The sequence below is a fragment of the Hyla sarda genome, chromosome 6, assembly GCF_029499605.1.
Source record: "Hyla sarda isolate aHylSar1 chromosome 6, aHylSar1.hap1, whole genome shotgun sequence".
NCBI classification, from domain to species: Eukaryota; Metazoa; Chordata; class Amphibia; order Anura; family Hylidae; genus Hyla; species Hyla sarda.
This window is the reverse complement of record NC_079194.1, coordinates 83006816-83033332: the sequence shown is the minus strand read 5'-3', so window position 1 is coordinate 83033332 and position 26517 is coordinate 83006816. Positions and strand designations below refer to the sequence as shown.

At 45.6% G+C, this 26517-nt stretch overlaps 1 protein-coding gene across 11 annotated transcripts in view; it reads left to right on the top strand.

The window, feature by feature from the left end:
- The window catches only part of PHF2 (PHD finger protein 2), a 317888-nt gene that overhangs the window by 279323 nt on the left and 12048 nt on the right, over window positions 1-26517 (top strand). For 5 of the 11 annotated variants that reach the window (XM_056524310.1, XM_056524318.1, XM_056524317.1 and 2 more), the window contains one exon: window positions 1026-4202. Coding sequence is in view for 9 of the 11 variants with exons in the window: in XM_056524317.1 (XP_056380292.1) it covers window positions 1026-1114 (89 nt within the window). In the remaining 2 variants the exon portion in view is untranslated. Of the gene's footprint in view, window positions 1-1025; window positions 4203-5260; window positions 6631-26517 lie in introns of those variants that run through there. The other 6 variants (XM_056524308.1, XM_056524311.1, XM_056524312.1 and 3 more) reach the window with 4 other exon arrangements.

The following is a 26517-nucleotide window of genomic DNA, read 5'->3' as shown; positions in this document are numbered from 1 at the left end:
TCATCTCTCACTCTTCTGAGCACTCACCTCTAACGTTCCGGCCTTCCAGCTGTTTATCTGCAGAGGAATTTTTATAGATCCGATTGGATGTCCGGGCAATATCACACTGTGCACATCCACTTTTTTATTTTATATGTTTTTGTCACTGTGCTCACGTTTGTGTTCTTTTATGTGTAACTAGGATTTGGCCAGGGTGCGGTAGCCCTTCTGGGTGTCCCTCCTGCTGCTCTAGGGGAGGTGTGTGTGGCCATCAGTTTCGTCACCTCCTTGCCATACCCCGTTACATTCTTTCTTCGGCAGGAATGCCGAACTGGTTTTACTGGCTCCCCTCCGTGGTTGGTTAACTGGCTTGGTTAACGCCTAGTTGTCCGCCAGGAGCACTTTCGGTCCCTGAGTAGCTTCGGCGAAAGGGGACATTGTACCTGGTACCTTGCAGGTGCCTTTTGGCCCAGAGAAGAAGGGTTTGGTTTGTTGGAGGGCCTCTCTCCTTTCAGAGAAGGGCTTGCGATGGACCGCATCCTCGTGCAGGTTTTTTTTTGTGTGAACACTTGCACTTTATCGTTGCACTTGGGTGAATTGAGAGCACGCTCTTCTTCTCTTAAATAAATAAATAAGACACTGATTCTTTGATAAAGGCTGTATTTAAGATTTCAATAAAGGGTCAAACCTGGTGGCACACAAGTAAATTTAAACTGGTGCCCAGAAAAAGTTTCAAACAGCTCCATGTTTCTTGTGCACCAGTTTTGATGCATGGGGCTCGTTCATACCCTGCTGAAGTGTCCTTTAAATGTATGAGCGGAGCACTGAGAGAAGAGCCCTGTCAATCAATGACTTTCTTTCAATCAGTTACAGAATGCTCTGTGTGGTGGCTGATTTAACCCTTTATGGGTATTTTATAGCTTCCCCAATGCTAACCAGAGTTTGGTTCAGAGTGCTGAAGTTTTGACGCTACTGCCATGCCAAATTTGTAAACCGTGTAAAGATTGTTTCCTTGTTGTGATTTGGCTTTGTGTTTATCATTGCAGGTAAACGTACAAAAAAAGGCATGGCAACAGCTAAACAGAGGCTTGGGAAGATCCTGAAAATCCACCGGAACGGCAAGCTTCTCCTTTAGTGTTTGTAAACAGACAGACTTTTACATTCTTCTCGCGGCTCATGGACTTGAGCTGACACTAAACCTTGAACTTTCGAAAGGACTGCAGTGGCGCTCTGCAAAATGTGCTAGGAGGAACCCACCCCGCTCTACCTTCTACCTTCCTGCCACCACTTTAGTAATTCTTTTTAACTTCCAGCAATTGACATGTACAGAATACTGCTAATATTTTTTAATAATAATAATATTGTCCTTTCTCAAATTGCTGAGAGTGACTAGTTTGCAGGAAAGAAGAAAATGAAAAAAAAAAAAAATATATATATCTATAGGATCATTCCAGTCTTAGGAACGAACCCACTTAAACCTGGTCAATGAGAGGAACATAAATGTGTTGCTTGTTTTTTTTTTTTGTTTTTGTTTTTTAAATCTTGCAACCATGTTACAGACATACAGCACACAAGATGGCGGCTGCATCTGGTCAGGAACCCTTCCCTCATAGACTCCAGGCATCCCAGGCTTAGTGTCTCGTGCTTTGTATTATCATTCTGTCATCCTTGTTCTAGTGAGCTGGTCCATTATTGTCAAGGTCTTTAGTTAGTGTTACTCAGTGACGGTAGTTTTGTCCACCAAGGAACCATATATGAAAGCATTTGCTTCTACATCTACCATACATTTCCTTTTTTCTATATTTTGCTGTCTGGCTTGGATCTTTGGCACATTCATATACCCAAGGTAAACTATAAAGACCTGCACTCGGGTCCCATGATGATATTTTATGAATGGATTTTGCTTACTTGCACATTTACACACTACTGCATACATTTTTATGTGTACAGGTTGCAGGTGTAAACCATGTCCATACATACATATTCAAACAGCCATGGTCCCCAGAATGCAAGGTGAGGTGCACAGTTGCCAATTGGGTGTTTTAAAATTAAAGAATTTGTCCTTTTTATTAGGATTTTTTTCAGGAAAAATATCTAGTTTTGCAGTCCCATTCACCTAGGGATCAGCTGCAATGTCAAACAAAACTTATGGACAAGAGTGATGCTGTTGCCAGAAAAAATCAGATAAAAAAATTTGGCTTTTCATTTCTTATACAGGACAATGTAGGTGTGGAATTCACACAGAGCACCACTATTTCTTTGGACTTAGGTTGATATTTATGAAGAAAGGTCAAATATAAAATGGAAGAATTAACGTATTGACCAAATTTCCTTTTCCATCATCATGAAAATTCATACTTCAAAGGCTGGTGCTAGGTATCAGCAACTAAGTAGGCTTATGGACATACAAATATCTGGAATAAAGGTCAAGGGACAAGACGTCTAAAACACCTTACAGACCAACAGTAGGGGATGTTTCTTTAAACTGGAAATTTACAGGGGTTCTCTGTCTATTATTTATATAGCCAAACTACTATACAATTCATATCCAACCACGGACCTTGAAATGCACAGCTAGGAGACTGTTCTTTCATCATGTTCTTATCAGCAAGATGCTTACTTAAATGACTATGGATGAATGCAATAGTTGAGAATTTAGGTCTGTATTAGAAACATTTTATGGTCACCAGTCTTAAGCATAAGCTATTTATATGCACATGAGAAGCAGCACTATATCTTTCCATTACATAACTCGTAAATATAATTTTTTTATCCGAATTCTGCAGCTTTTTGATTGACCCTAAGCTGGTGGGGGAGAAACTAGCCTCTGGGGTGTCTCCCATACACTTCACACACACAGAAGAGGAATTCCAGTTTTTCTATATCTCTATAACACTCCTGCAGCAGCAGCATGGAGGACATTATAGAGCACTACTGAGTAGTGGAAACTGTAAATCCAGCACTGAGTGAGATATAACACTTACTAGAGGTTTCAACAGTTTCTGTCTGTTTCTCTCCTTGCCTCTGTCTCACTTTGCAGCTGACTCCCCCTCTCCTCCCCATAGACAATGATGAGTTTTAGAGTGAGGTGGAAGCAGGAAAGGAGTCCGATATCTGGAGAAAGAGGCATTTGTCTCTAATAAGATATATTACAAAGTTTCTTATACTATTGCACTATTGATTTATGTAAGGGTTGTTTAAAGATTAGTTACCATATAAGTGAAAACTGTAGAACCTCTGTAACTCCAGTTTGTGAAAACCCTTGTTAACACTATTCATGAGATGTGTAAAAGCTTTCTTAAAGATATATTCGTTTTTATTGACAGATTTGGGGTCGCTAAATTAAGCTACATTAGTTACATTATCACTTTTGTTACGCTCTACTTCTGTATCATTTGCTGTCTAATTTGGTTTTAAAGCCATAATATGTTTTTTTTTTCTTTTTCTTTTTTTTTGACCTGTGCTTACGTATAGTGCTAGAATCTGAATGCATATTAAAGAACACTCTCTGGGAAAGAGATACAGTCTTATGCCTAGTCCAGGGTTATAGGGGTCAGTGAATGTCACAGGGATTTTTTTGAATGCTCCGCACCCTCCGGCCCTGAACTAGGGATAACATAGTATCAATATTACCTGAAGTATTCTTTTAAGGAATTCCAATTAGCAAATTACAAGACTTATTATTGCACTTACTATACTATAACATAGATGTAATAATCTGTCCATACAATGAAAAGATTTTCTAAGTATTTGGACAGGCTTTAGATACTCATCTAATTTTAAGGCCAAAAACATAGGAGTTGTATTGGAGAATCATGTTTTTTCCCTGACCTTTATATTATAAGACATTGCCAGCATTTATTTATTGAAAGACTTACACAGCAGGACATTAGATAGATTTATTGCATAGGAGCCCTTCTTCAGTTTTCTGTCAGCCATGTCCGTCACTGGATATACCATCCTTGAGATTGCTGTGTTTTGTGGTAACACATACATGTCTGTTCCGGTATTTCTAGTGCACTGTAAATAGGGACCACAGTGCAACATTGCCTATGTTTCATTGTTTGTACACTTTACCAGGAAGATAATCAGATATTATTCATGAGACTTTTACCAATGAAATCTGATAGGTTTACCTGTCTTCTGCCATTTTTAGCCTGGTCAGATTACTCCTGGCTATTATGACAATGCATGAGACATGTGTAAATCTGGACAATTATTAAGTTACAAAAAGACAAAAAACAAATACAAAAACAGTTTTTGTTGGTATCCTAGGCCAGAGGCCCACCTCCAAAACATACTATTGTTCAACAGTGGTGAATTAGGGTATTTTCTAGCTTCTTTTGCTCCATCACACTGTTATCATGCTCTGCCCCATCCTCTGTAAAAATACCCTCCTCCCCTGCTAGATATCACATAATCCAACTATTTAAACAGGGTGGATCTTTGCACTATTCAGAGAATGTTAAAGGTTATCTCCTTTTGGCAATTCATTATTTATTGCGTATGCAAAGAGTACAGTCCGGCACTGCTGTCCAAACAGCCTAAACTAAACGGGATAATCCGTGATAATTCACACAGTTCATGTGGTGCCCGGGGGGTGCAATCCAATAAATAGCAGATACAAATGTACACCAAGAAGATGATGAATGAAAGGATGCACTCACCCAGGAATCTTGATAGCAGAAACTTTATTCAGAAATCGGTACAACACATAGGCGGGTAGGCGCAGAGGAGCAACCTCGCAACGCGAGGTTGCTCCTCTGTGCCTACCCGCCTATGTGTTGTACCGATTCCTGAATAAAGTTTCTGCTATCAAGATTCCTGGGTGAGTGCATCCTTTCATTCATTATTTATTGCTCCAATGCAAGTTAAGTAAAAAAAAAAAATTAGCAAAATAGTCTTATTAAAATGATTCTACCGTTCTTTGTTCACAGCTCCTATGCATACGTGTGTTTCCTACAACAATCTCTGTGTGGTCTGATTCCGCTATACTGCTTTCCATCTGTCCTCAATTATTTGTAACTTATAGTAAACAGATGGAAAAGAGTGTGACTACAGAGTCCGTTTACTTGTAGTCTGTTACCATGGAGACACATGCCCTGCAAGCCCAAAACGGTTCTTTTTTTTTTAAATTATAGTTTGGAGCAAAGTGGACAGAGCCTTTAATATATGTCATTATCCTTGCATCATGTGACCTTATGTAAAAAAATATATATATATTTTGGGGCGTGAGTGATTGACTCTGGTTAAATCTGAATCTTCTGGTTACACTTTACAGATTCTAACAAACATCTTAGAAAAGACATCTTCTGGAAGACATTTGTAAGAGACGCACTTATCGTAAGCCATTCCCTTTCTATGTTTTTGTTGTTATGATGCTCTATGTGGGTGTGCACACAAAACTGCCTTTTTTTTTAGCTGCCACCTTCACAACCATTGTTAATACTCCGTCAGATACTCAACCAGTGCTCTATCTATAAATTACCAATAACTTACCACATACAGATGTTTTTACAAAAGAATGCGGCTGCACAAATCCCAGTATTTCCCGTTAAGTATAGGAAGGTGTCGCGTACTGACAATGTAACTGGATCCCTATGTGTCCAGCAGGTAGTGTGTAGTGTAGGAATGACTTGTCTGCACTTTGGCACTTACAAGAAGACACCATTGTTTCTCAGGCAATCCCATCCTTTTAGTTTTTCCTTTATTATGTGTTGGCTACAGCATATTTTTTCATAGAATGTAGCTTGTAAATAGCTTTTTAAATACTTTTTTTGTTTTCTACAAGATCAAATACAGTATCTTTAGGATTTCCATTTTTTCTATAGATAATTTCAGTTGCATTTATGCAGAATTTTACCAAGTATAATAAACTATTTTATTTTATATTATATTTTTGTTTTAATGGGGGGGGGGGGGGAAGCAAGAAAGGAAAAAAATGCCTGGTAGTTAATTTGTGCAGCCATAATAAAAAGACGTCTTATTATAAAAAAAAAATTAATGAAAAAAAAAAATAAAAAAAATTATGTAAACCTCAAAAAAAGCAGGACATAAAAAAAAGATATTTTGAAGACTGGCCTTCAAAAGATATACCAGCTCCTTGTTTGAATTATTGTATTATGAGAAGATGATGCAGTTATTTTAATAGCACCTTGTGAAGTGTTCTGTGTTTTGTGATGATGTAATAATTTATTAATGTTTGTAATCTTTTATACTTGTACATTTCGTATGACCTTCGTTTATATACACATTATCCAGATGTTCTGTCTATGAAAATCCAGCGACGGGAAACAATGGCGGCCTTATTAACTAAAGCAGTATCGACTTGCTACGAGCGCCCCTCCCCCCTCTTGGGAAAGTGGTCCAGGCACGCGCATCTAATAGGGTCCCAGAGTTCTGCAGAAAGCTTCCTTTAAGATTGTGTATTGTCCTTGCTCAGCATCTATATTATAGCGTATAATCCCCCTTCATGCTGTTTTTTTATGGTTATTTTTATTTTTGCATCATGTACATTTTTAATGAAGTTTATTGTGGCTATTACAGTGTTTTTATTTACAAAATTAAATCAAATGCTCTTGTATTAAGTCACTGAAATCTAAGTAAACTTAGATCAAAGTTTAAGAGAAGTAAAATATTTCAGGTTTTGTATACGAATGTGTCTTTGTCTTTTTATTAACTGCCAAATCAAAAATGTAGCAGAGGTAAATTTGTCATTTTAATTAGGGCTGCAGCTAACGATTATTTTAATAATCGATTAGTTGTCGATTATTTCATCGACTAATCAGAAAATAAGTCAAAATGCCTAAAAAGGGATTCAGCTGATTCTACTTGAAAAATTATGTACAATGGCCTTATTAAAAGTTTCTAGCATGTGATGTGACCAAACAGCAGCAATTTTTGAGTTTTTTCTTTTTTTTTATACGTTTACGCCGGTTGCTCTCATTATTAATGATCCAGTACAGAAACCATCGTAAATTTGATATTGCCGCATGGGTAACTATCTGAACTATTAAAATTAAATGTTAATGATTTACTAATATTTAATTTTAATAGTTCAGACAGTTAGCCGTGCGGCAGTATCAGATATGTAAAAAAAAATTGTTAAACTTTTTTAGTATAGCAATTGGAAAAGGGGGAGCTAATCTTTATTTGGCGGTTTATTTACATTTTTTAACTTTTTTAAATAGCACTCCTATACACATGGGGGTATGTGCAGACTGCAGAGCATTGCACCTGACCCATGTCTGTAGTACAGACTCTGTAGTACTACAAAGACTAGGATGCAATGCTCTGCACATACTACCATGTGTATATCAGTGTATATGTACTACATACACACTGCTTTACCCATGGGGGTATGTTCAGAGCATTGCACCCTAGGCACAAACAAATGTTTAAAAGTCAACTAGTGCCAGAAAGTTAAACAGATTTGTTAATTACTTCATAAGCCTTCTAGTTCTTATCAGTTGCTGTATGCTCCAGAGGAAGTTGTGTTGTTCTTTCCAGTCTGACCACAGGGCTCTCTGCTGCCACCTCTGTCCGCGTCAGGAACTGTCCAGAGTAGAAACAAATCCCCATAGCAAACCTCTCCTGCTCTGCACAGCTCCTGACACAGACAGAGGTGTCAGCAGAGTACTGTGGTCAGACTGGAAATAACTACACAACCTCCTCTGGAGCATACAGCAGCTGATAGGTACTGGAAGGGTTAAGATTTTTAAATATAAGTAATTTACAAATATGTATAACTTTCTGGCATCAGTTGATTTGAAAACATTTGTTTATCACCAGAGTACCCCTTTAACCTGTTAAGGATGAAGGGCATACAGGTACGCCCCTGCGCCCTGGTACTTTACTACATGTACATTTGATTTTTATTTATTTTGATCATGACATCCAAAAATGATTGTACTGTACAAACCATATTAAAATTTAGAGCTTGTTACGCCGAGTGCTCCGGGTCCCTGCTCCTCCCCGGAGCGCTCGTGGCGTTCTTCTGTCTGCAGCGCCCCGGTCAGCGGGTCTGTTACTGCCGGCGGGGATGCGATCCGTGTAGCGGGACACGCCCGCCCGCGGGTCGCATCCCAATCGTCTCACCTGTCCCGTTCCCCTTTTGTCATGTCCCGGCGCGCGGCCCCGCTCTCTAGGGCGCGTGCCCACCGGCTCTCTGAAATTGAAAGGGCCAGTGCACCACTAATTGGTGCCTGGCCCAATCAGTTGTATCACTCCCATTCCATATAAAAACCCACTTCCCCTTCCTGTCCTTGCCGGATCTTTTTGCCCTAGTTCCTGAGAAAGCGTTTTGTGTATCCCAAGCCTGTGTATTCAGACCCTTGCCATTGCCCCTGACTACGAACCATTGCTGCCTGCCCTGACCTTCTGCTACGTCCGACCTTGCTCTTGCCTTGTCCCTGTGTACCGCGCCTGTCTCAGCTGTCAGTTGGGTTGAGTCGCTATTGGGTGGAACGACCTGGGGGTTACCTGCCGCTGCAAGTCCATCCCGCTTTGCGGCGGGCTCTGGTGAAAACCAGTAACCCCTTAGATACCGTTCCCCTGGTACGGCCCACGCCATCACCTCACTGACACAGAGGATCCACCTCCAGTATCCTCTCTGCATACCAGTCCGGATCCTGACAGTAGATCCGGCCATGAATTCCGCTGAGGTCCCGCTGCCTAGTGTCGCTGACCTAACCTCCGTGGTCGCCCAGCAATCACAGCAGATCGCGCAACAAGGACAGCAGCTGACTCAACTGACCGTTATGCTGCAACAGCTTCTGCCGCAACTACAGCAACCATCTCCTCCACCAGCTCCTGCATCTCCTCCGCAGCGAGTGGCTGCTCACAGTTTCCACCTGTCTCTTCCAGACAAGTTTGATGGGGACTCTAAACTGTGCCGTGGATTCTTGTCCCAGTGTACCCTACATCTGGAGATGATGTCGGACCAATTCCCTACTGAACGGTCTAAGGTGGCTTTCGTGGTCAGTCTCCTGTCTGGAAAGGCCTTGTCATGGGCCACACCGCTTTGGGACCGCAACGATCCCGCCACCGCTACTATCCAGTCCTTCTTCTCTGAAGTTTTTTGAGGAGCCAGCCCGGGCTTCCTCAGCCGAGACTGCTTTGCTGAACCTTGTCCAAGGGAGTTCTTCTGTGGGTGAATACGCCCTCCAGTTCCGCACCCTCGCCTCAGAGCTATCCTGGAATAATGAGGCCCTCTGCGCGACCTTCAAGAAAGGCTTATCCAGTAACATCAAAGATGTCCTGGCCGCACGAGAAATTCCTGCTAATCTGTCAGAACTCATCCATTTGGCCACCCGCATCGACATGCATTTCCCGGAAAGACGCCAGTAACTTCATCAGGAAAAGGATCTTGTTCGCACCAGGCTGTTTTCCTCCCAGGCTCCTCTCTTCCAACGTCCTTTGCAATCTGTTCCTGTGCCTTCTGCCGAGGAGGCTATGCAAGTGGATCGGTCTCGCCTGACCCTACAAGAGAGGACTCGCCGCCGAAACGAGAATTTGTGCCTGTACTGTGCTAGTACTGAACATTTCCTAAAAGACTGTCCTATCCGCCCTCCGTGTCAGGAGAAACGTACGCACCTAGTTCACAAGGGTGAAATGACACTTGGTGTGAATTCTGCCTCTAAACGTCTGACTGTACCTGTGCGGATTTCTCCTTCCGCCAACTCCTCCTTCTCAGCAGTGGCCTTCTTGGACTCAGGTTCTGCAGGAAACTTTATCTTGGCCTCTTTCCTTAATAGGTTCAGTATTCCAGTAACCCGTCTCGTCAAGCCGCTCTTTATCTCTTCAGTAAACGTAGAGAAATTGGACTGCACTGTGTGCTACCGCACTGAACCCCTGCCCATGAGCATTGGACTTCACCATGAAAAAATAGAATTTTTCGATCTGCCTAACTGCACCTCTGAAGTTCTTCTCGGCTTGCCGTGGCTCCAGCGTCATGCTCCTACCCTCGACTGGACCTCCAGGGAGATCAAAAGTTGGGGTCCTTCTTGTCACAAGCGATGTCTCACGTCTGCTTCCACTAGTCAAACCCCTGAGGCTTCTTCTTTACCGAGCCTTCCCAAGGCTTACCAGGACTATTCAGATGTATTCTGCAAAAAGCAAGCAGAGGTCTTACCTCCACATAGACCTTATGATTGTCCCATTGACCTTCTTCCTGGTACCACTCCGCCCCGTGGCAGGATTTACCCTCTGTCAGCCCCAGAGACTTAAGCCATGACGGAGTATATCCAGGAGAACCTAAAGAGAGGTTTTATTCGGAAATCCTCATCCCCTGCTGGAGCGGGGTTCTTCTTTGTTTCTAAAAAGGATGGATCCTTACGCCCATGTATTGACTTCCGCGGTTTAAACAAGATTACCATCAAAAACCGCTATCCCCTGCCTTTGATCTCCGAACTCTTTGACCGTCTACGTGGAGCAAGTATCTTCAAACTGGACTTAAGGGGCGCGTATAATCTTATTCGCATCCGTAAAGGTGATGAGTGGAAAACCGCTTTCAATACCAGAGATGGACATTTTGAATATCTAGTTATGCCCTTTGGGCTCTGCAACGCCCCTGCAGTCTTCCAGGACTTTGTTAATGAGATCTTTCGGGATGTATTGTATACCTGTGTTGTGGTCTACTTGGATGACATCTTTATTTTTTCCTCTAACTTAGAGGAACACCGCCGTCATGTCCGTCAAGTGCTCCAAAGACTCCGTGAAAACCACCTGTACGCTAAATTTGAAAAATGTCTTTGTATGCAACAGTCTTCCTTTCCTAGGTTACCTATTCTCTGGCCAAGGGCTTCAAATGGATCCAGATAAACTGTCGGCGGTTTTGGATTGGCCACACCCTTCTGGACTCCGTGCTATCCAACGCTTCTTGGGATTCACCAACTATTATCGACAGTTTATTCCCCACTTCTCCACCATTGTGGCCCCTATTGTGGCTCTGACTAGGAAGAATGCTAATCCAAAGTCGTGGCCTCCACAAGCGGATGAGGCCTTCAAATGTCTCAAAGCTGCCTTCGCCTCTGCACCAGTTTTGTCCAGACCTGATCCGTTGAAACCATTCTTCCTGGAAGTAGATGCTTCCTCAGTCGGAGCCGGAGCCATACTTCTGCAAAAAAAACGCTACCGGACGTAACATTACTTGTGTTTTTTTCTCAAAGACTTTCTCTCCAGCAGAAAAGAACTACTCTATTGGAGATCGTGAACTCCTGGCCATCAAGTTAGCACTCGAGGAGTGGAGACATCTTTTGGAGGGTTCCAAACACCCCATTGTCATTTACACTGACCACAAGAATTTGTCTTACCTCCAGTCCGCTCAGCATCTGAATCCTCGCCAGGCTAGATGGTCGTTGTTTTTTGCCCGCTTCAACTTCCAGATACACTTCCGTCCCGCTGACAAGAATGTCAGAGCTGACGCCCTTTCTCGTTCCTCGGATTCCTCCGAGTCTGAAGCCCCTCTGCAGCATATTATACCACCTGAGTGCCTGGTCTTCTCTGCTCCAGCCTCACTGGGGCAAACCCCCCCTGGAAAGACTTTTGTTCCTCCACGCCTTCGCCTCAGGATCCTCAAATGGGGGCATTCTTCTCACCTGGCTGGTCATGCTGGCATTAAAAAGTCCATTCAGCTAATCTCCCATCTGTATTGGTGGCCTACACTGGAGGGTGACGTTACTGATTTTGTTCGGGCTAGTACTGTTTGTGCCCGGGATAAAACTCCTCGCCAGAAGCCTGCTGGACTCCTCCATCCTTTGCCCGTCCCTGAGCAAACATGTTCCCAAATTGCCTTGGATTTCATTACAGATCTTCCCGTATCCCATGGCAACACCGTCATCTGGGTGGTCGTTGATCGTTTTTCCAAAATGGCTCACTTCATTCCGCTTCCAGGCCTTTCTTCTGCGCCACAGTTGACGAAGCAAATTTTTCTGCAGATTTTTGTCTTCTCGGGCTTCCCACGCATATCGTCTCAGATAGAGGCGTTCAATTTGTGTCAAAATTTTGGAGAGCTCTCTGTAATCAATTAAAGATCAAATTAAATTTCTCATCCTCCTATCACCCCCAATCCAATGGACAAGTGGAAAGAGTAAACCAGATTCTTGGTGACTACTTGCGACATTTTGTCTCCTCCCACCAAGATGATTGGGTCGACCTTCTGCCCTGGGCTGAATTCTCGTACAATTTCAAAAATTCTGAATCCTCCGCCAAATCCCAATTCTTTGTGGTGTACGGCCGTCACCCTCTCCCCCCCCCTCCCCATTCCCACTTCTTCTGGAATTCAGGCCAACGATGAAGTAACCCGGGACTTCTCCGCTATCTGGAAGGAGACTCAAAACTCGCTCCTTCTGGCCTCGTCTCGAATGAAGAGACATGCAGATAAAAAGAGAAGAACTCCTCCTGTCTTTCTCCCTGGGGACAAAGTTTGGCTCTCTGCCAAATACATACGCTTTCGTGTCCCTAGCTACAAGTTGGGTCATCGCTACCTCGGTCCTTTTAAAATCAAGAATCAAATTAATTCTGTCTCTTACAAACTTCATCTTCCTTCTTCTCTTCGCATTCCTAACTCTTTCCATGTGTCTCTTCTCAAATCTCTTGTGCTTTACCGCTTTTCTCCCAAGGTTACTGTTCCCGCTCCTGTTTCTGGCTCCTCTGATGTCTTCGCTGTCAAAGAGATTCTTGCCTCCAAGATCATCTGAGGTGAAAGATTTTTTTTAATTGATTGGGAGAATTGTGGCCCTGAAGAGAGGTCCTGGGAACCTGAGGCCAACATTTTTGACAAGGAGCTTGTCCGCAGATTCCTGGGCTCCAAAAAGAGGGGGAGATCTAAGGGGGGGGACCCGTTACGCCAAGCGCTCCTGGTCCCTGCTCCTCCCCGGAGCGCTCGCGGCGTTCTTCTGTCTGCAGCGCCCCGGTCAGACCCGCTGACCGGGAGCGCTGCACTGTTACTGCCAGCGAGGATGCGATCCGCATAGCGGGACGCGCCCGCGGGTCGCATCCCAATAGTCTCACCTGTCCCGTTCCCCTGTTGTCATGTCCCGGCGTGCGCGGCCCCGCTCTCTAGGGCGCGCGAGCGCCGGCTCTCTGAAATTTAAAGGGCCAGTGCACCACTAATTGGTGCCTGGCCAAATCAGTTGTATCACTCCCATTCCATATAAAAACCCACTTCCCCTTCCTGTCCTTGCCGGATCTTGTTGCCCTAGTGCCCTGAGAAAGCGTTTTGTGTATCTCAAGCCTGTGTATTCAGACCCTTGCTGTTGCCCCTGACTACGAACCATTGCTGCCTGCCCTGACCTTCTGCTACGTCCGACCTTGCTCTTGCCTTGTCCCTGTGTACCACGCCTGTCTCAGCTGTCAGTGGGGTGGAGTCGCTATCGGGTGGAACGACCTGGGGGTTACCTGCCGCTGCAAGTCCATCCCGCTTTGCGGCGGGCTCTGGTGAAAACCAGTAACCCCTTAGATTCCGCCTCCAGTGTCCTCTCTGTATACCAGTCCGGTATCTAACCCCTTAGATTCCGCCTCCGGATCCTGACAGAGCTGCAATGATTAATCAATGAAATCGATTAAATTCAATAACGGGATTAGTTGTCGACAAATCTAGTTATCGAATAATCACCCGATTTGTTGTCTGCAGCCAGGAGGGTCAGACGCAAGTCCCGAAAATCCCGCAGCAGCCTCAGTGACAGTGAGTCACTGGAAATTGTGTCACCCGACGCCCGGGACATGCAATTCCGGGTGCCGGGCAGGTGAATTCTTCAGGCATTTAGCCCTGCATCGGGCAAGCAGGGCCAAATGCCTGAGGAATTCACATATAACAATGCAATCGGTTTTGCCCTGTAAGCTGTGCGCTGCAGCTTATAGCGAGCCGTGCAGGATGACAGCGTCCTGGCGTAGGCGCGTGCGATGACGTCACTCATCGCATGCACCTCCTTCCAGACCGAGGATGCGGTCCATTACCAACAATGACCGTCGAGCCCCTGAGCCTGCTGGAGCGCACATGGGGGAGGAGTACAGGTTGCAGGGGATCAGAGAGGAGGGGAGGGGGATGGGCTGAAATATCATGACACGACTGAAGAATTCACCTGCCCGGCACCCGGAACTACATGTCCCGGGCGTTGGGCAATACAATTTCCACAGGTGACTCACTGTCACTGAGGCTGCTGTGGGATTTTCGGGACTTGCGCCTGTCCGCCTCACCCTCCTGGCTGCGGACAACAAATCGGGCGATTACTCGATAACGGGATCCGTCGACAACGAATCCCGTTATTTAATTTTTTTCGATTAATCATTGCAGCTCTAATTTTATTATTGTTTGTGCAGTACAATCATTTTTGGATGTACTCCTTAAGTACCAGGGCGCAGGGGCGTACCAGTACGCCCTTCATCCTTAACAGGTTAAAGGGGCACCCTGGTGATAAACAAATGTTTTCAAATCAACTGATGCCAGAAAGTTATACAGATTTGTAAATTACTTATATTTAAAGATCTTAACCCCTCCAGTACCTATCAGTTGCTCCAGAGGAGGTTGTGTAGTTATTTCCAGTCTGACCACAGTGCTCTGCTGACACCTCTGAACTGTGCAGAGCAGGAGAGGTTTGCTATGGGGATTTGTTTCTACTCTGGACAGTTCCTGACATAGACAGAGGTGACAGCAGAGAGCACTGTGGCCAGACTAGAAAGAACAACACAACTTCCTCTGGAGCATAAAGCAACTGATAAGTACTAGAAGGCTTATGAAGTAATTTACAAATCTGTTTAACTTTCTGACACCAGTTGACTTTTAAACATTTGTTTTCCACCAGAGTACCCCTTTAATAGCCATGATTATCCCAAAGTCTTCAATCTGAAGGAGCTGTAATTTCTACGGGTAAGCAAAGTTAGACCCCCAAACGCTAGTTGTAGTGTGCAAACACTGTATATAAGTGTTTCGGGGAATGTTTTCCCCTTCATCAGGTTACCTAAGGAAGGGAGAACATTCCCCGAAATGTGTTGTTTTAACACAAATAAATAGTCTTGGAGTAGCAAAACATTGGACATTTGGCATAAGGGAACCAGCACAGCTTCTGGGATACTGTTTGTCGTGGTATTTAAAATCTAAATAAAAAAACTGCTTCATTTACATCTGTGTCAGAGGTTCCGTTCAGAGCCTCTGGCGCAGAATCTGGTTACATAGTTGGACACAAAATGCTATATAAATAAAAAATGTATTTTTTGTCTGCCCATAGTACAGTAAAATAGACCAGCTAGCCCTGTTTTCTGCTATTGAACTAAATCTGCAATGGAGGCCCCATACAGATATGTGTGCCTTGCCTAAACTGTGTGTTCTGTCTTAGGAGCGGTTAAGTGAAAATGACTCATACCAAGGTTTGTCAAGTTCCATCGTGGCGTTCTTAATTTTGATAGAAAAAGAACTGCATGCCGTGCTATTCTTCCCGTCTCTTGCGACAGATACTGCAGAGAAAGCTCCAAATGGAGCCTCCAACGCAAAGGTTAAATAAGCCTTAAACTGCATGGTGTGGACTTTTATAATACCCCTGAGTTTTCTGGAAAAATACAAATGGTTTTGTGGCCAGTTTTCTTTAAAGGTTTTGTGCAGATACAAAGAAAAAAGTTTATATGTTCTTTGGGGTAGCATGAAAAAACCTGGACATACTCCTCTACCTGGTTTCCTCGCAGCTCCTGGTTTGATGTCTTCCAGTCCTTCTCTTGTCACTCTTCTCAGCATTGATGGTTCAGCCAATCACTGGGGGAGGCCAGTATGCCTCTGTGGCCCCCAGCAACATATAAACGCTCCTTGGTGCCCAGAAAACACCTTTAGGGTCTATTCACACGGACAGTATTCTGCGCAAATTTGATGCGCAGGATTTATTGCTGCAGATTTCAATGTAAACTGAATTACCTGAAAATCTGCGCAGAATTCTGTACTTGTGAATAGACCCTTAAGGCCCAGAAAACACCTTTATTGAAGTGACTTTTGCCGAAGCTGATTGAAGTGAATGGGGTCGGGATGAGACCCACATGTGCCCGTGACCGCAACCAGAAGTCAAACTTGAATGTGGCAGTTTTTGCGCAAATTGTGACAAATGTACACACAAAAAAATCTGTGTAAATAAAGGGTAAATCCCCCTTATACTCCTGCTTAATGGATTTATTTATGTATTTACAAAAAAATAATAATAATAATTCACTGGGGTTTTCCTAAAAATGCTCCACCATCTGACTGAGGACAGGGACCAATATGATTGATGACAAGTGCTGTACAGTGCTGTGGATTACATTGATATGATTTAAATAAAAATAATTTTATCTGACAAAACCATCACCATAGAAATCTATCTTTGCCTACCTGTGCGTTAAAGATTCTGATCATGTTCTGGTCACATGAAACCAGTTCCACCTCACAATGACCATCAGGGGGCTGTAATGCCATTTATAATATAGTATATTTGGGTTTTCTTATGAAAAAGAAAACTTCTGTATATTAAAAAAAATCCTTTAGCTGTCCACTAGATGGCACTCCAGACCTTTCTATTACAGTACATATATTAAGCACCCACGTGTAATTTATGAGTGAACAATAAATGTCAGTGAGACGGTGGCTTCAGCTGATGTATATTCTTACCATAAATACGAAACAGTTATCCTGAAATGTTATCTGCATAGAAAGGATCATGTGAGCCATTCTGCCCTGTTGCAATTATTGTGCAGGATAAGAAGGTAGACTTTTAAATGGAGGGTCTTATAATAAATCTGTATATCTAGTCTCTGCAACCTACTAATAATCAGACTTAAAACAATCACTTTAGATATTTAATAGTTGTATCTGTTTCTAGGAAAGCTGAATATCAAACAATATTAGCATTGGTAGTTTGGCTATGGAACCATGAATGCCAAATCTTGTTGGTTATCTAGCAGTACATCCCCTGCTCCTGTATAGCTGCATAAGTGGCTGGAGTTGCCATTCAGGAATATGAGAGCTGCTGCAGGAAATAAGATTGCTGCAATATCGTTATCACCCAGCTTTCCTGGAAGCAGATGAAGCAGGAACAGCTGAATGCAATATTTAAAGCATCATTTTAAAAGTTTAGATCATAACTAGATCATCTGTAACCCAGAGACCAAAGGTTTGCAAATCTAAAGCTACTCATATCTGGCACAGGTTAAGACACACAGACGGCTATATATCAGATTTATTAAGAGGAAAGGATTTATCACACCAATATCACAAAATAAGGGGGCATGAAACCACCCCTCTAAACCACGCTTACCCTTTGAGTTACACAAGAACATATTATAGCAACCATAGACCCAACTATACCTCCAGATGCCTCTGGCTTAATTATTAATTTTAAGGCACAATGAAAGTGTAACAGATGTTGGTTTGCCAGCAGGGTACCTGCTAAAGCTTTGTAGACCAAAACTTGCCAGCTGCTAATACTATCAGGATATGGATTTGTAATAATCGAAATCCTATCAATAGTCCCTGGCCCTATCTTACATGAAGGATAGCCTTATGCCTATCCCATGAATGTTTAAACTCCTTCACTGTATTTGCAGCGACCACTTCTGCAGGAAGACTATTCCATGCAATCACTACTCTCCTGATATTACTGCAGAGACCTTTGCTTCTCTAATATAAAACTATGTCATCTTGTGGTAGTTTTGATTTGATTCCCTTTATGTATATAAAACTTTCTATCATATCCCCTCTATCTCATCTTTCTTCTAAGCTATACTGTACAAGTTAAGGTCCTTTAATCTTTCCTGGTAAGTTTTATCCTGCGATCCATGTACTAGGTCAGCAGCTCTTCTCTGAACTCTCTTCAAAGTATCTATATCCTTCTGGAGATAATGTTCTCCAGTACTGCGCACAATACTCCAAGTGAGGTCTCACCAGTGCTCTGTACAGCGGCATGAGCACTTCCCACTCTACTGCTAATACCTCTCCCTATAAACCCATGAGGACTTCCCTCTACTGCTAATACCTCTCCCTATAAACCCATGAGCACTTCCCTCTCTAATGCTAATACCTCTCCCTATAAACCCATGAGCACTTCCCTCTACTGCTAATACCTCTCCCTATAAACCCATGAGCACTTCCCTCTCTAATGCTAATACCTCTCCCTATAAACCCATGAGCACTTCCCTCTACTGCTAATACCTCTCCCTATAAACCCATGAGGACTTCCCTCTACTGCTAATACCTCTCCCTATAAACCCATGAGCACTTCCCTCTCTAATGCTAATACCTCTCCCTATAAACCCATGAGCACTTCCCTCTACTGCTAATACCTCTGCTGCTCTATGACATTGTCTGCCTACCTTTAAGTCTTAGGACTGTATCACATATTCTATACTCTGCCCTTGGGTTTTTACACCCCCGGTGCATTATCCTGCACTTATCAATAAACATACACAAAATAAAGACTGGTGCAGAGAGAGGCAGGGAGGTTCCTGCTTGCAAGGGTTTACAATCTACATCAGTGTTTCCCAATCAGTGTTCATCCAGCTGTTGCAAAACTACAACTCCAAGCATGCCCGGATAGGCTGTCCGGGCATGCTTGTAGTTGTAACTTTGCAACAGCTGGAGGCACACTGGTTGGGAAACACTGATCTACGCATTCATACAGAAGTTTTTGACACTGATGGAAATAATTATGGCATCCTCCATTGCACAGTGTATTAGAGAGCTATGTGTGCCATGTACAAGAGGTCTAAAGGACATTCATATTTCCATTAGCGCCCTTGTCAGCTGCATACCTTACTACCACTTCCCCTCCCACCCCAACAACTGTCCTCGCCCTAGGAATTCTCCAATGCTGTATAAATATCCAAAGAGCACAATATCATCCCTGAGGTCTGCGCATTGCAATAGCTGGCGGCCCAGTTTTTTTTTTTTTTTTTTTGGTGTAATTGGATATGTCATTTTCTGGAAAATAATCCACCTTAATTAGTCGTTCTCCTACATGAAAGCAACCGGGCAATTTCTCCTGACAAGCCTAATCTGTTAATGCACGTATAATAAGACCTTAATCAGATCTCTCAGCACCCTGCACCGGGTCACTTAATACATTGCTAGGACAAACATAAGATTGCACCATACATAGTAGTGTCATATCTGCCAATTACCCAAATTCGGTCCCCTTCTATGGCGGATCCTGACTGCCAGAATGCAGAAGGAATCTGAAATCCGACCCCTTCTAGCGACTACTTAATAAAGTCGTTGTGTTAATTGTGGCTCATTACGTGATTACACAGATACAGTAACCGCCACCCGATATATAACAGTATTTACGTTCCCCGCGATGAGAGGTGCCTCATGGTCGTGCAAGCTGAAAGCTCTTTGTAGGTTTCAAGGAGGTCTTACTTGGCACAAATGTGACTAGATTGAATTTAACAATCATTAAGGGTTTTCTCCATTTATCTGCTGCCAGAAATCTTGGCCAAAGATCTTAGAATTTCTCCAAACCCCCTTTTATTTACTTACTTATTTTAGCCTCCATCAGCGCTCGCCTTCTCCTTCTGGGATTACTATTGTAATGTCTTGTAGTCAAAAGGAATTACCATTACAATGGGGGGAAAGTTATTATATTTCCCTGCGTCGCAGTACAGTAAATCTGCTCTTGCTGATTCATCCGATGGGACTTTTTGGACCCAGATCAACCACATATGTTACAGATGCTGTGATTGCATTTATCATTGTTGTACATGGTGATGCTATATCACTCACACATAAAGAAAATAATCTGTTACATGATTTTATTGTATCACTTCGAAAAGGTTCCGGATTCTAATTGTTTCAGACTCGAGGGAGTTGCTCTGATTTCATCAAGGTGCACCTGCTGGCCTATGGGGATCCTGTGAAGGTCTTTATAATAAGGGCCCAGTCATAAGGCGGAATATTCATTCTGTGTGCGGCAGGCGGCGACTCAATCAGTTGTTGCTAGGACCATCCTGACAGGCGCGGTCACCATTGATGCCAATGTATATACGAGTGGATTCTGCTTAAAGAATAAACATGTTGAATCTAAAATTTATAATTGAAATTCTGCCATGTGCAGCAGAATCCCAATAAAAACACTGGGCGCTTAAATTGCGGAATTTTTCAGCTTCGATATTCTGCCGTGTGAATGTTTGCTTTGCTATAGTTGCTTAAGCCTAAATGGATGCCTGTCCTTAAAATATACCTGTCATTTGCAAAAAACTTTTATATATTGTAGTTAATAACATTAAATGTATTGTAATATTATATTTTTGTGTACAAAAATGCTGTTTTGTCTCTGCAGCTATTGGCTGTGTTTCTCTGTGCAGAGACAAATTACAGGCAGTGTGGGCAGGACAAGCAGGGCTCTGAGGCTCCTGGCTTGCCAATCAGCCTGCTGTGTGAGCAGGGAGCATCTCACAGAGCCTCAGTATATAGAACCCTGCTTGTCCTTGGTGTACAGAGCCCTGCTTGTCCTCAGTGCATAGAGCCCTGCTTGTCCTCGGTGTACAGAGCCCTTTTTGTCCTCAGTGTACAGTGCCCTGCTTGTCATCATTGTACAGAGCCCTGCTTGTCATTAGTGTACAGAGCCCTGCTTGTCCTCAGTGTACAGAGCCCTTTTTGTCCTCAGTGTACAGTGCCCTGCTTGTCATCATTGTACAGAGCCCTGCTTGTCCTCAGTGTACAGAGCCCTTTTTGTCCTCAGTGTACAGTGCCCTGCTTGTCATCATTGTACAGAGCCCTGCTTGTCATTAGTGTACAGAGCCCTGCTTGTCCTCTGTGAACAGAGCCCTGCTTGTCCTCAGTGCACAGAGCCCTGCTTTTCCTCAGTGTAAAGAACTTTGCTTGTCCTCAGGGCACAGAGCCTTGCTTGTCCTCGGTCTACCAAGCCCTGTTTGTACCCAGTGTACATAGCTCTGCTTGTTATCAGTGCACAGAGCCCTGCTTGTCCTCAGTGCACAGAGCCCTGCTTGTCCTTAGTGTACAGAGTCCCGCTTGTTATCAGTGCACAAAGCCCTGCTTGTCCTCGGTGTACAGAGCCCTGCTTGTCCTTGGTGTACAGAGCCCTGTTTGTACCCAGTGTACAGAGCTCTGCTTGTCCTCAGTGCATAGAGCCCTGCTTGTCCTCGGTGTACAGAGCCCTTTTTGTCCTCAGTGTACAGTGCCCTGCTTGTCATCATTGTACAGAGCCCTGCTTGTCATTAGTGTACAGAGCCCTGCTTGTCCTCAGTGTACAGAGCCCTTTTTGTCCTCAGTGTACAGTGCCCTGCTTGTCATCATTGTACAGAGCCCTGCTTGTCCTCAGTGTACAGAGCCCTTTTTGTCCTCAGTGTACAGTGCCCTGCTTGTCATCATTGTACAGAGCCCTGCTTGTCATTAGTGTACAGAGCCCTGCTTGTCCTCTGTGAACAGAGCCCTGCTTGTCCTCAGTGCACAGAGCCCTGCTTTTCCTCAGTGTAAAGAACTTTGCTTGTCCTCAGGGCACAGAGCCTTGCTTGTCCTCGGTCTACCAAGCCCTGTTTGTACCCAGTGTACATAGCTCTGCTTGTTATCAGTGCACAGAGCCCTGCTTGTCCTCAGTGCACAAAGCCCTGCTTGTCCTCGGTGTACAGAGCCCTGCTTGTCCTTGGTGTACAGAGCCCTGTTTGTACCCAGTGTACAGAGCTCTGCTTGTCCTCAGTGCACAGAGCCCTGCTTGTCCCCAGTGTACAGAGCCATGCTTGTCCTCAGTGCACAGAGCCCTGCTTGTCCTCAGTGCACAGCACCCTGCTAGTCCTCAGTGTACAGAGCCCTGCTTGTTCTCAGTGCACAGAGCCCTGCTTGTCCTTAGTGTACAGAGCCCCGCTTGTTATCAGTGCACAAAGCCCTGCTGGTCCTTAGTGTACAGAGCCCTGTGTGTCCTCGGTGTACAGAGCCTTGCTTGTCCTTGGTGTACAGAGCCCTGTTTGTACCCAGTGTACAGAGCTCTGCTTGTACTCAGCGCACAGAGCCCTGCTTGTCCCCAGTGTACAGAGCCCTGCTTATCCTCAGTGCACAGAGCCCTGCTTGTCCTCAGTGCACAGCGCCCTGCTAGTCCTCAGTGTACAGATCCCTGCTTGTCCTCAGTGCACAGAGCCCTGCTTGTCTTCAGTGCACAGAGCCCTTCTTTTCCTCAGTGTACAGAACTTTTCTTGTCCTCGGTGTACAGAGCCCTGTTTGTACCCTGTGTACAGAGCTCTGCTTGTTATCAGTGCAGAGAGCCCTGCTTGTCCTCAGTGCACAGAGCCCTGCTTGTCCCCAGTGCACAGAGCCCTGCTTGTCCTTAGTGTACAGAGCCCTGCTTGTCCTCAGTGCACAGAGCCCTGTTTGTCCTTAGTGTACAGAGCCCCGCTTGTTATCAGTGCACAAAGCCCTGCTGGTCCTTAGTGTACAGAGCCCTGCGTGTCCTCAGTGTACAGAACTTTGCTTGTCCTCAGGGCACAGAGCCCTGCTTGTCCTCGGTGTACCGAGCCCTGTTTGTACCCAGTGTACAGAGCTCTGCTTGTTATCAGTGCACAGAGCCCTGCTTGTCCTCAGTGCACAGCGCCCTGCTAGTCCTCAGTGTACAGATCCCTGCTTGTCCTCAGTGCACAGAGCCCTGCTTGTCTTCAGTGCACAGAGCCCTTCTTTTCCTCAGTGTACAGAACTTTTCTTGTCCTCGGTGTACAGAGCCCTGTTTGTACCCTGTGTACAGAGCTCTGCTTGTTATCAGTGCAGAGAGCCCTGCTTGTCCTCAGTGCACAGAGCCCTGCTTGTCCCCAGTGCACAGAGCCCTGCTTGTCCTTAGTGTACAGAGCCCTGCTTGTCCTCAGTGCACAGAGCCCTGTTTGTCCTTAGTGTACAGAGCCCCGCTTGTTATCAGTGCACAAAGCCCTGCTGGTCCTTAGTGTACAGAGCCCTGCGTGTCCTCAGTGTACAGAACTTTGCTTGTCCTCAGGGCACAGAGCCCTGCTTGTCCTCGGTGTACCGAGCCCTGTTTGTACCCAGTGTACAGAGCTCTGCTTGTTATCAGTGCACAGAGCCCTGCTTGTCCTCAGTGCACAGAGCCCTGCTTGTCCTCAGTACACAGAGCCCTGCTTGTCCTCAGGGCACAGAGCCCTGCTTGTCCTTAGTGCACAGAGCCCTGCTTGTCCTCGGTGTACAGAGCCCTGCTTGTCCTTGTTGTACAGAGCCCTGCTTGTCCTCGGTGTACAGAGCCCTGCTTGTCCCAGTGTACAGAGCCCTGCTTGTCCTCAGTGTACAGAGCCCTGCTTGTCCTCAGTGGACTGAACCCTTCTTGACCTTCGTGTACAGAGCCCAGCTTGTTATCAGTGCACAAAGCTCTGATTTTCCTCAGTGCACAGAGCCCTGCTTGTCCTCAATGCACAGAGCCCTGCCTGTCCTCAGTGTACAGAGCCCCGCTTGTCATCAGTGCACAAAGCCCTGCTGGTCCATGGTGTACAGAGCCCTGCTTGTCCTCAGTGTACAGAGACCCGCTTGTTATCAGTGCACAAAGCCCTGCTGGTCTTTGGTGTACAGAGCCCTGCTTGTCCTTGGTGTACAGAGCCCTGCTTGTCCCCATTGTACAGAGCCCTGCTTGTCCCCAGTGTACAGAGCCCTGCTTGTCCTCAGTGTACAGAGCCCTGCTTGTCCTCAATGCACAGAACCCTTCTTGACCTTCGTGTACAGAGCCCAGCTTGTTATCAGTGCACAAAGCCCTGCTTGTCCTTAGTGCACAGAGCCCTGCTTGTCCTCAGTGTACAGAGCCCTGCTTGTTATCAGCGTACAGAACCCTACTTGTTCTCGGTGTTCAGAGCCCTGCTTGTCCTCAGTGTACAAAGCCCTGCTTGTCCTAAGTGTACAGACCCCCGCTTGTTATCAGTGCACAGAGCCCTGCTTGTCCTTAATGTACAGAGCCCCGCATGTTATCAGTGCACAGAGCCCTGCTTGTCCTCAGTGTACAGAGCACTGCTTGTCCTCAGTGTACAGTGCCCTGCTTGTCATCAGTGTACAGTGCCCTGCTTGTAATTAGTGTACAGAGCCCTGCCTGCTTGTCCTCTGTGAACAGAGCCCTGCTTGTCCTCGGTGTACCGAACCCTGTTTGTACCCAGTGTACAGAGCTCTGCTTATCAGTGCACAGAGCTCTGCTTGTCCTCAGTGCACAGAGCCCTGCTTATCCCCAGTGCACAGAGCCCTGCTTGTCCTCAGTGCACAGAGCCCTTCTTGTCCTCAGTGTACAGTGCCTTGCTTGTCCTCAGTGTACAGTGCCTTGCTTGTCCTCAGTGCACAGAGCCCTTCTTGTCCTCAGTGCACAGAGCCCTGCTTTTCCTCAGTGTACAGTGCTCTGCATGTCCTCACTGCACAGAGCCCTGCATGTCCTCAGTGCACAGAGCCCTGCTTGTCCTTAGTGTACAGAGCCCTGCTTGTTATCAGTGCACAAAGCCCTGCTGGTCCTCAGTGTACAGAGCCCTGCTTGTCCTTGGTGTACAGAGCCCTGCTGGTCCTCAGTGTACAGAGCCCTGCTTGTCCTTGGTGTACAGAGCCCTGCTTGTCCTCAGTGTACAGAGCCCTGCTTGTCCTTGGTGTACAGAGCCCTGCTTGTCCTCAGTGTACAGAGCCCTGCTTGTCCTTGGTGTACAGAGCCCTGCTTGTCCTCAGTGTACCGAGCCCTGTTTGTACCCAGTGTACAGAGCTCTGCTTGTCCTCAGTGCACAGAGCCCTGCTTGTCCTCAGTGCAAAGTGCCCTGCTTGTCCTCAGTGCTCAGAGCCCTGCTTGTCCTCAGTGTTTTGAGCCCTGCTTGTCCTCAGTGTACAGAGCCCTGCTTGTCCTCATTGCACAGAGCGCTGCTTGTCCTCAGTGTACAGAGCCCTGCTTGTCCTCATTTTACAGAACCCCACTTGTTAATAGTGCACAGAGCCCAGCTTGTCCTCAGTGCACAGAGCCCTGCTTGTCCTCAGTGCACAGAGCCCTGCTTGTCCTCAGTGCACAGAGCCCTGCTTGTCCTCAGTGCACAGAGCCCTGCTTTTCATCAGTGCACAGAGCCCTGCTTGTCCTCAGTGCACAGAGCCCTGCTTGTCCTCAGTGTACAGAGCCCTTCTTGTCCTCAGTGTACATAGCCCTGCTTGTTATCAGTTTACAGAACCCCACTTGTTATTAGTGCACAGAGCCCTGCTTTTCCTCTGTGAACAGAGCCCTGCTTGTCCTCGGTGTACCGAACCCTGTTTGTACCCAGTGTACAGAGCTCTGCTTATCAGTGCACAGAGCTCTGCTTGTCCTCAGTGCACAGAGCCCTGCTTATCCCCAGTGCACAGAGCCCTGCTTGTCCTCAGTGCACAGAGCCCTTCTTGTCCTCAGTGTATAGAGCCCTGCTTGTCCTCAGTGTACAGTGCCTTGCTTGTCCTCAGTGCACAGAGCCCTTCTTGTCCTCAGTGCACAGAGCCCTGCTTTTCCTCAGTGTACAGTGCTCTGCATGTCCTCACTGCACAGAGCCCTGCATGTCCTCAGTGCACAGAGCCCTGCTTGTCCTTAGTGTACAGAGCCCTGCTTGTTATCAGTGCACAAAGCCCTGCTGGTCCTCAGTGTACAGAGCCCTGCTTGTCCTTGGTGTACAGAGCCCTGCTTGTCCTCAGTGTACAGAGCCCTGCTTGTCCTTGGTGTACAGAGCCCTGCTTGTCCTCAGTGTACAGAGCCCTGCTTGTCCTCGGTGTACAGAGCCCTGCTTGTCCTTGGTGTACAGAGCCCTGCTTGTCCTCAGTGTACCGAGCCCTGTTTGTACCCAGTGTACAGAGCTGTGCTTGTCCTCAGTGCACAGAGCCCTGCTTGTCCTCAGTGCAAAGTGCCCTGCTTGTCCTCAGTGCTCAGAGCCCTGCTTGTCCTCAGTGTTTTGAGCCCTGCTTGTCCTCAGTGTACAGAGCCCTGCTTGTCCTCATTGCACAGAGCGCTGCTTGTCCTCAGTGTACAGAGCCCTGCTTGTCCTCATTTTACAGAACCCCACTTGTTAATAGTGCACAGAGCCCAGCTTGTCCTCAGTGCACAGAGCCCTGCTTGTCCTCAGTGCACAGAGCCCTGCTTGTCCTCAGTGCACAGAGCCCTGCTTGTCCTCAGTGCACAGAGCCCTGCTTTTCATCAGTGCACAGAGCCCTGCTTGTCCTCAGTGCACAGAGCCCTGCTTGTCCTCAGTGTACAGAGCCCTTCTTGTCCTCAGTGTACATAGCCCTGCTTGTTATCAGTTTACAGAACCCCACTTGTTCTTAGTGCACAGAGCCCTGCTTTTCCTCAGTGCACAGAGGTCTGCTTGTTATCAGTGCACAGAGCCCCACTTGTTCTCCTATACACGAGTGATGCATCTCTCCCTATATACTCTGAGTAAAAGACACGCCACTCAAAGCCATTGGGATATCACGATGTGCAGAAAAGTAGTAATTATCAAAATATAATACTCTTGATCCTGCATGGTTAAAAATGACAAATAAAATGTGCAATGGCAGAATTGCTAAATTTTGGTCATATCACATCCTGGTAAAAATTTAATAAAAAGCAATCAGTCCCATCCAGGGCC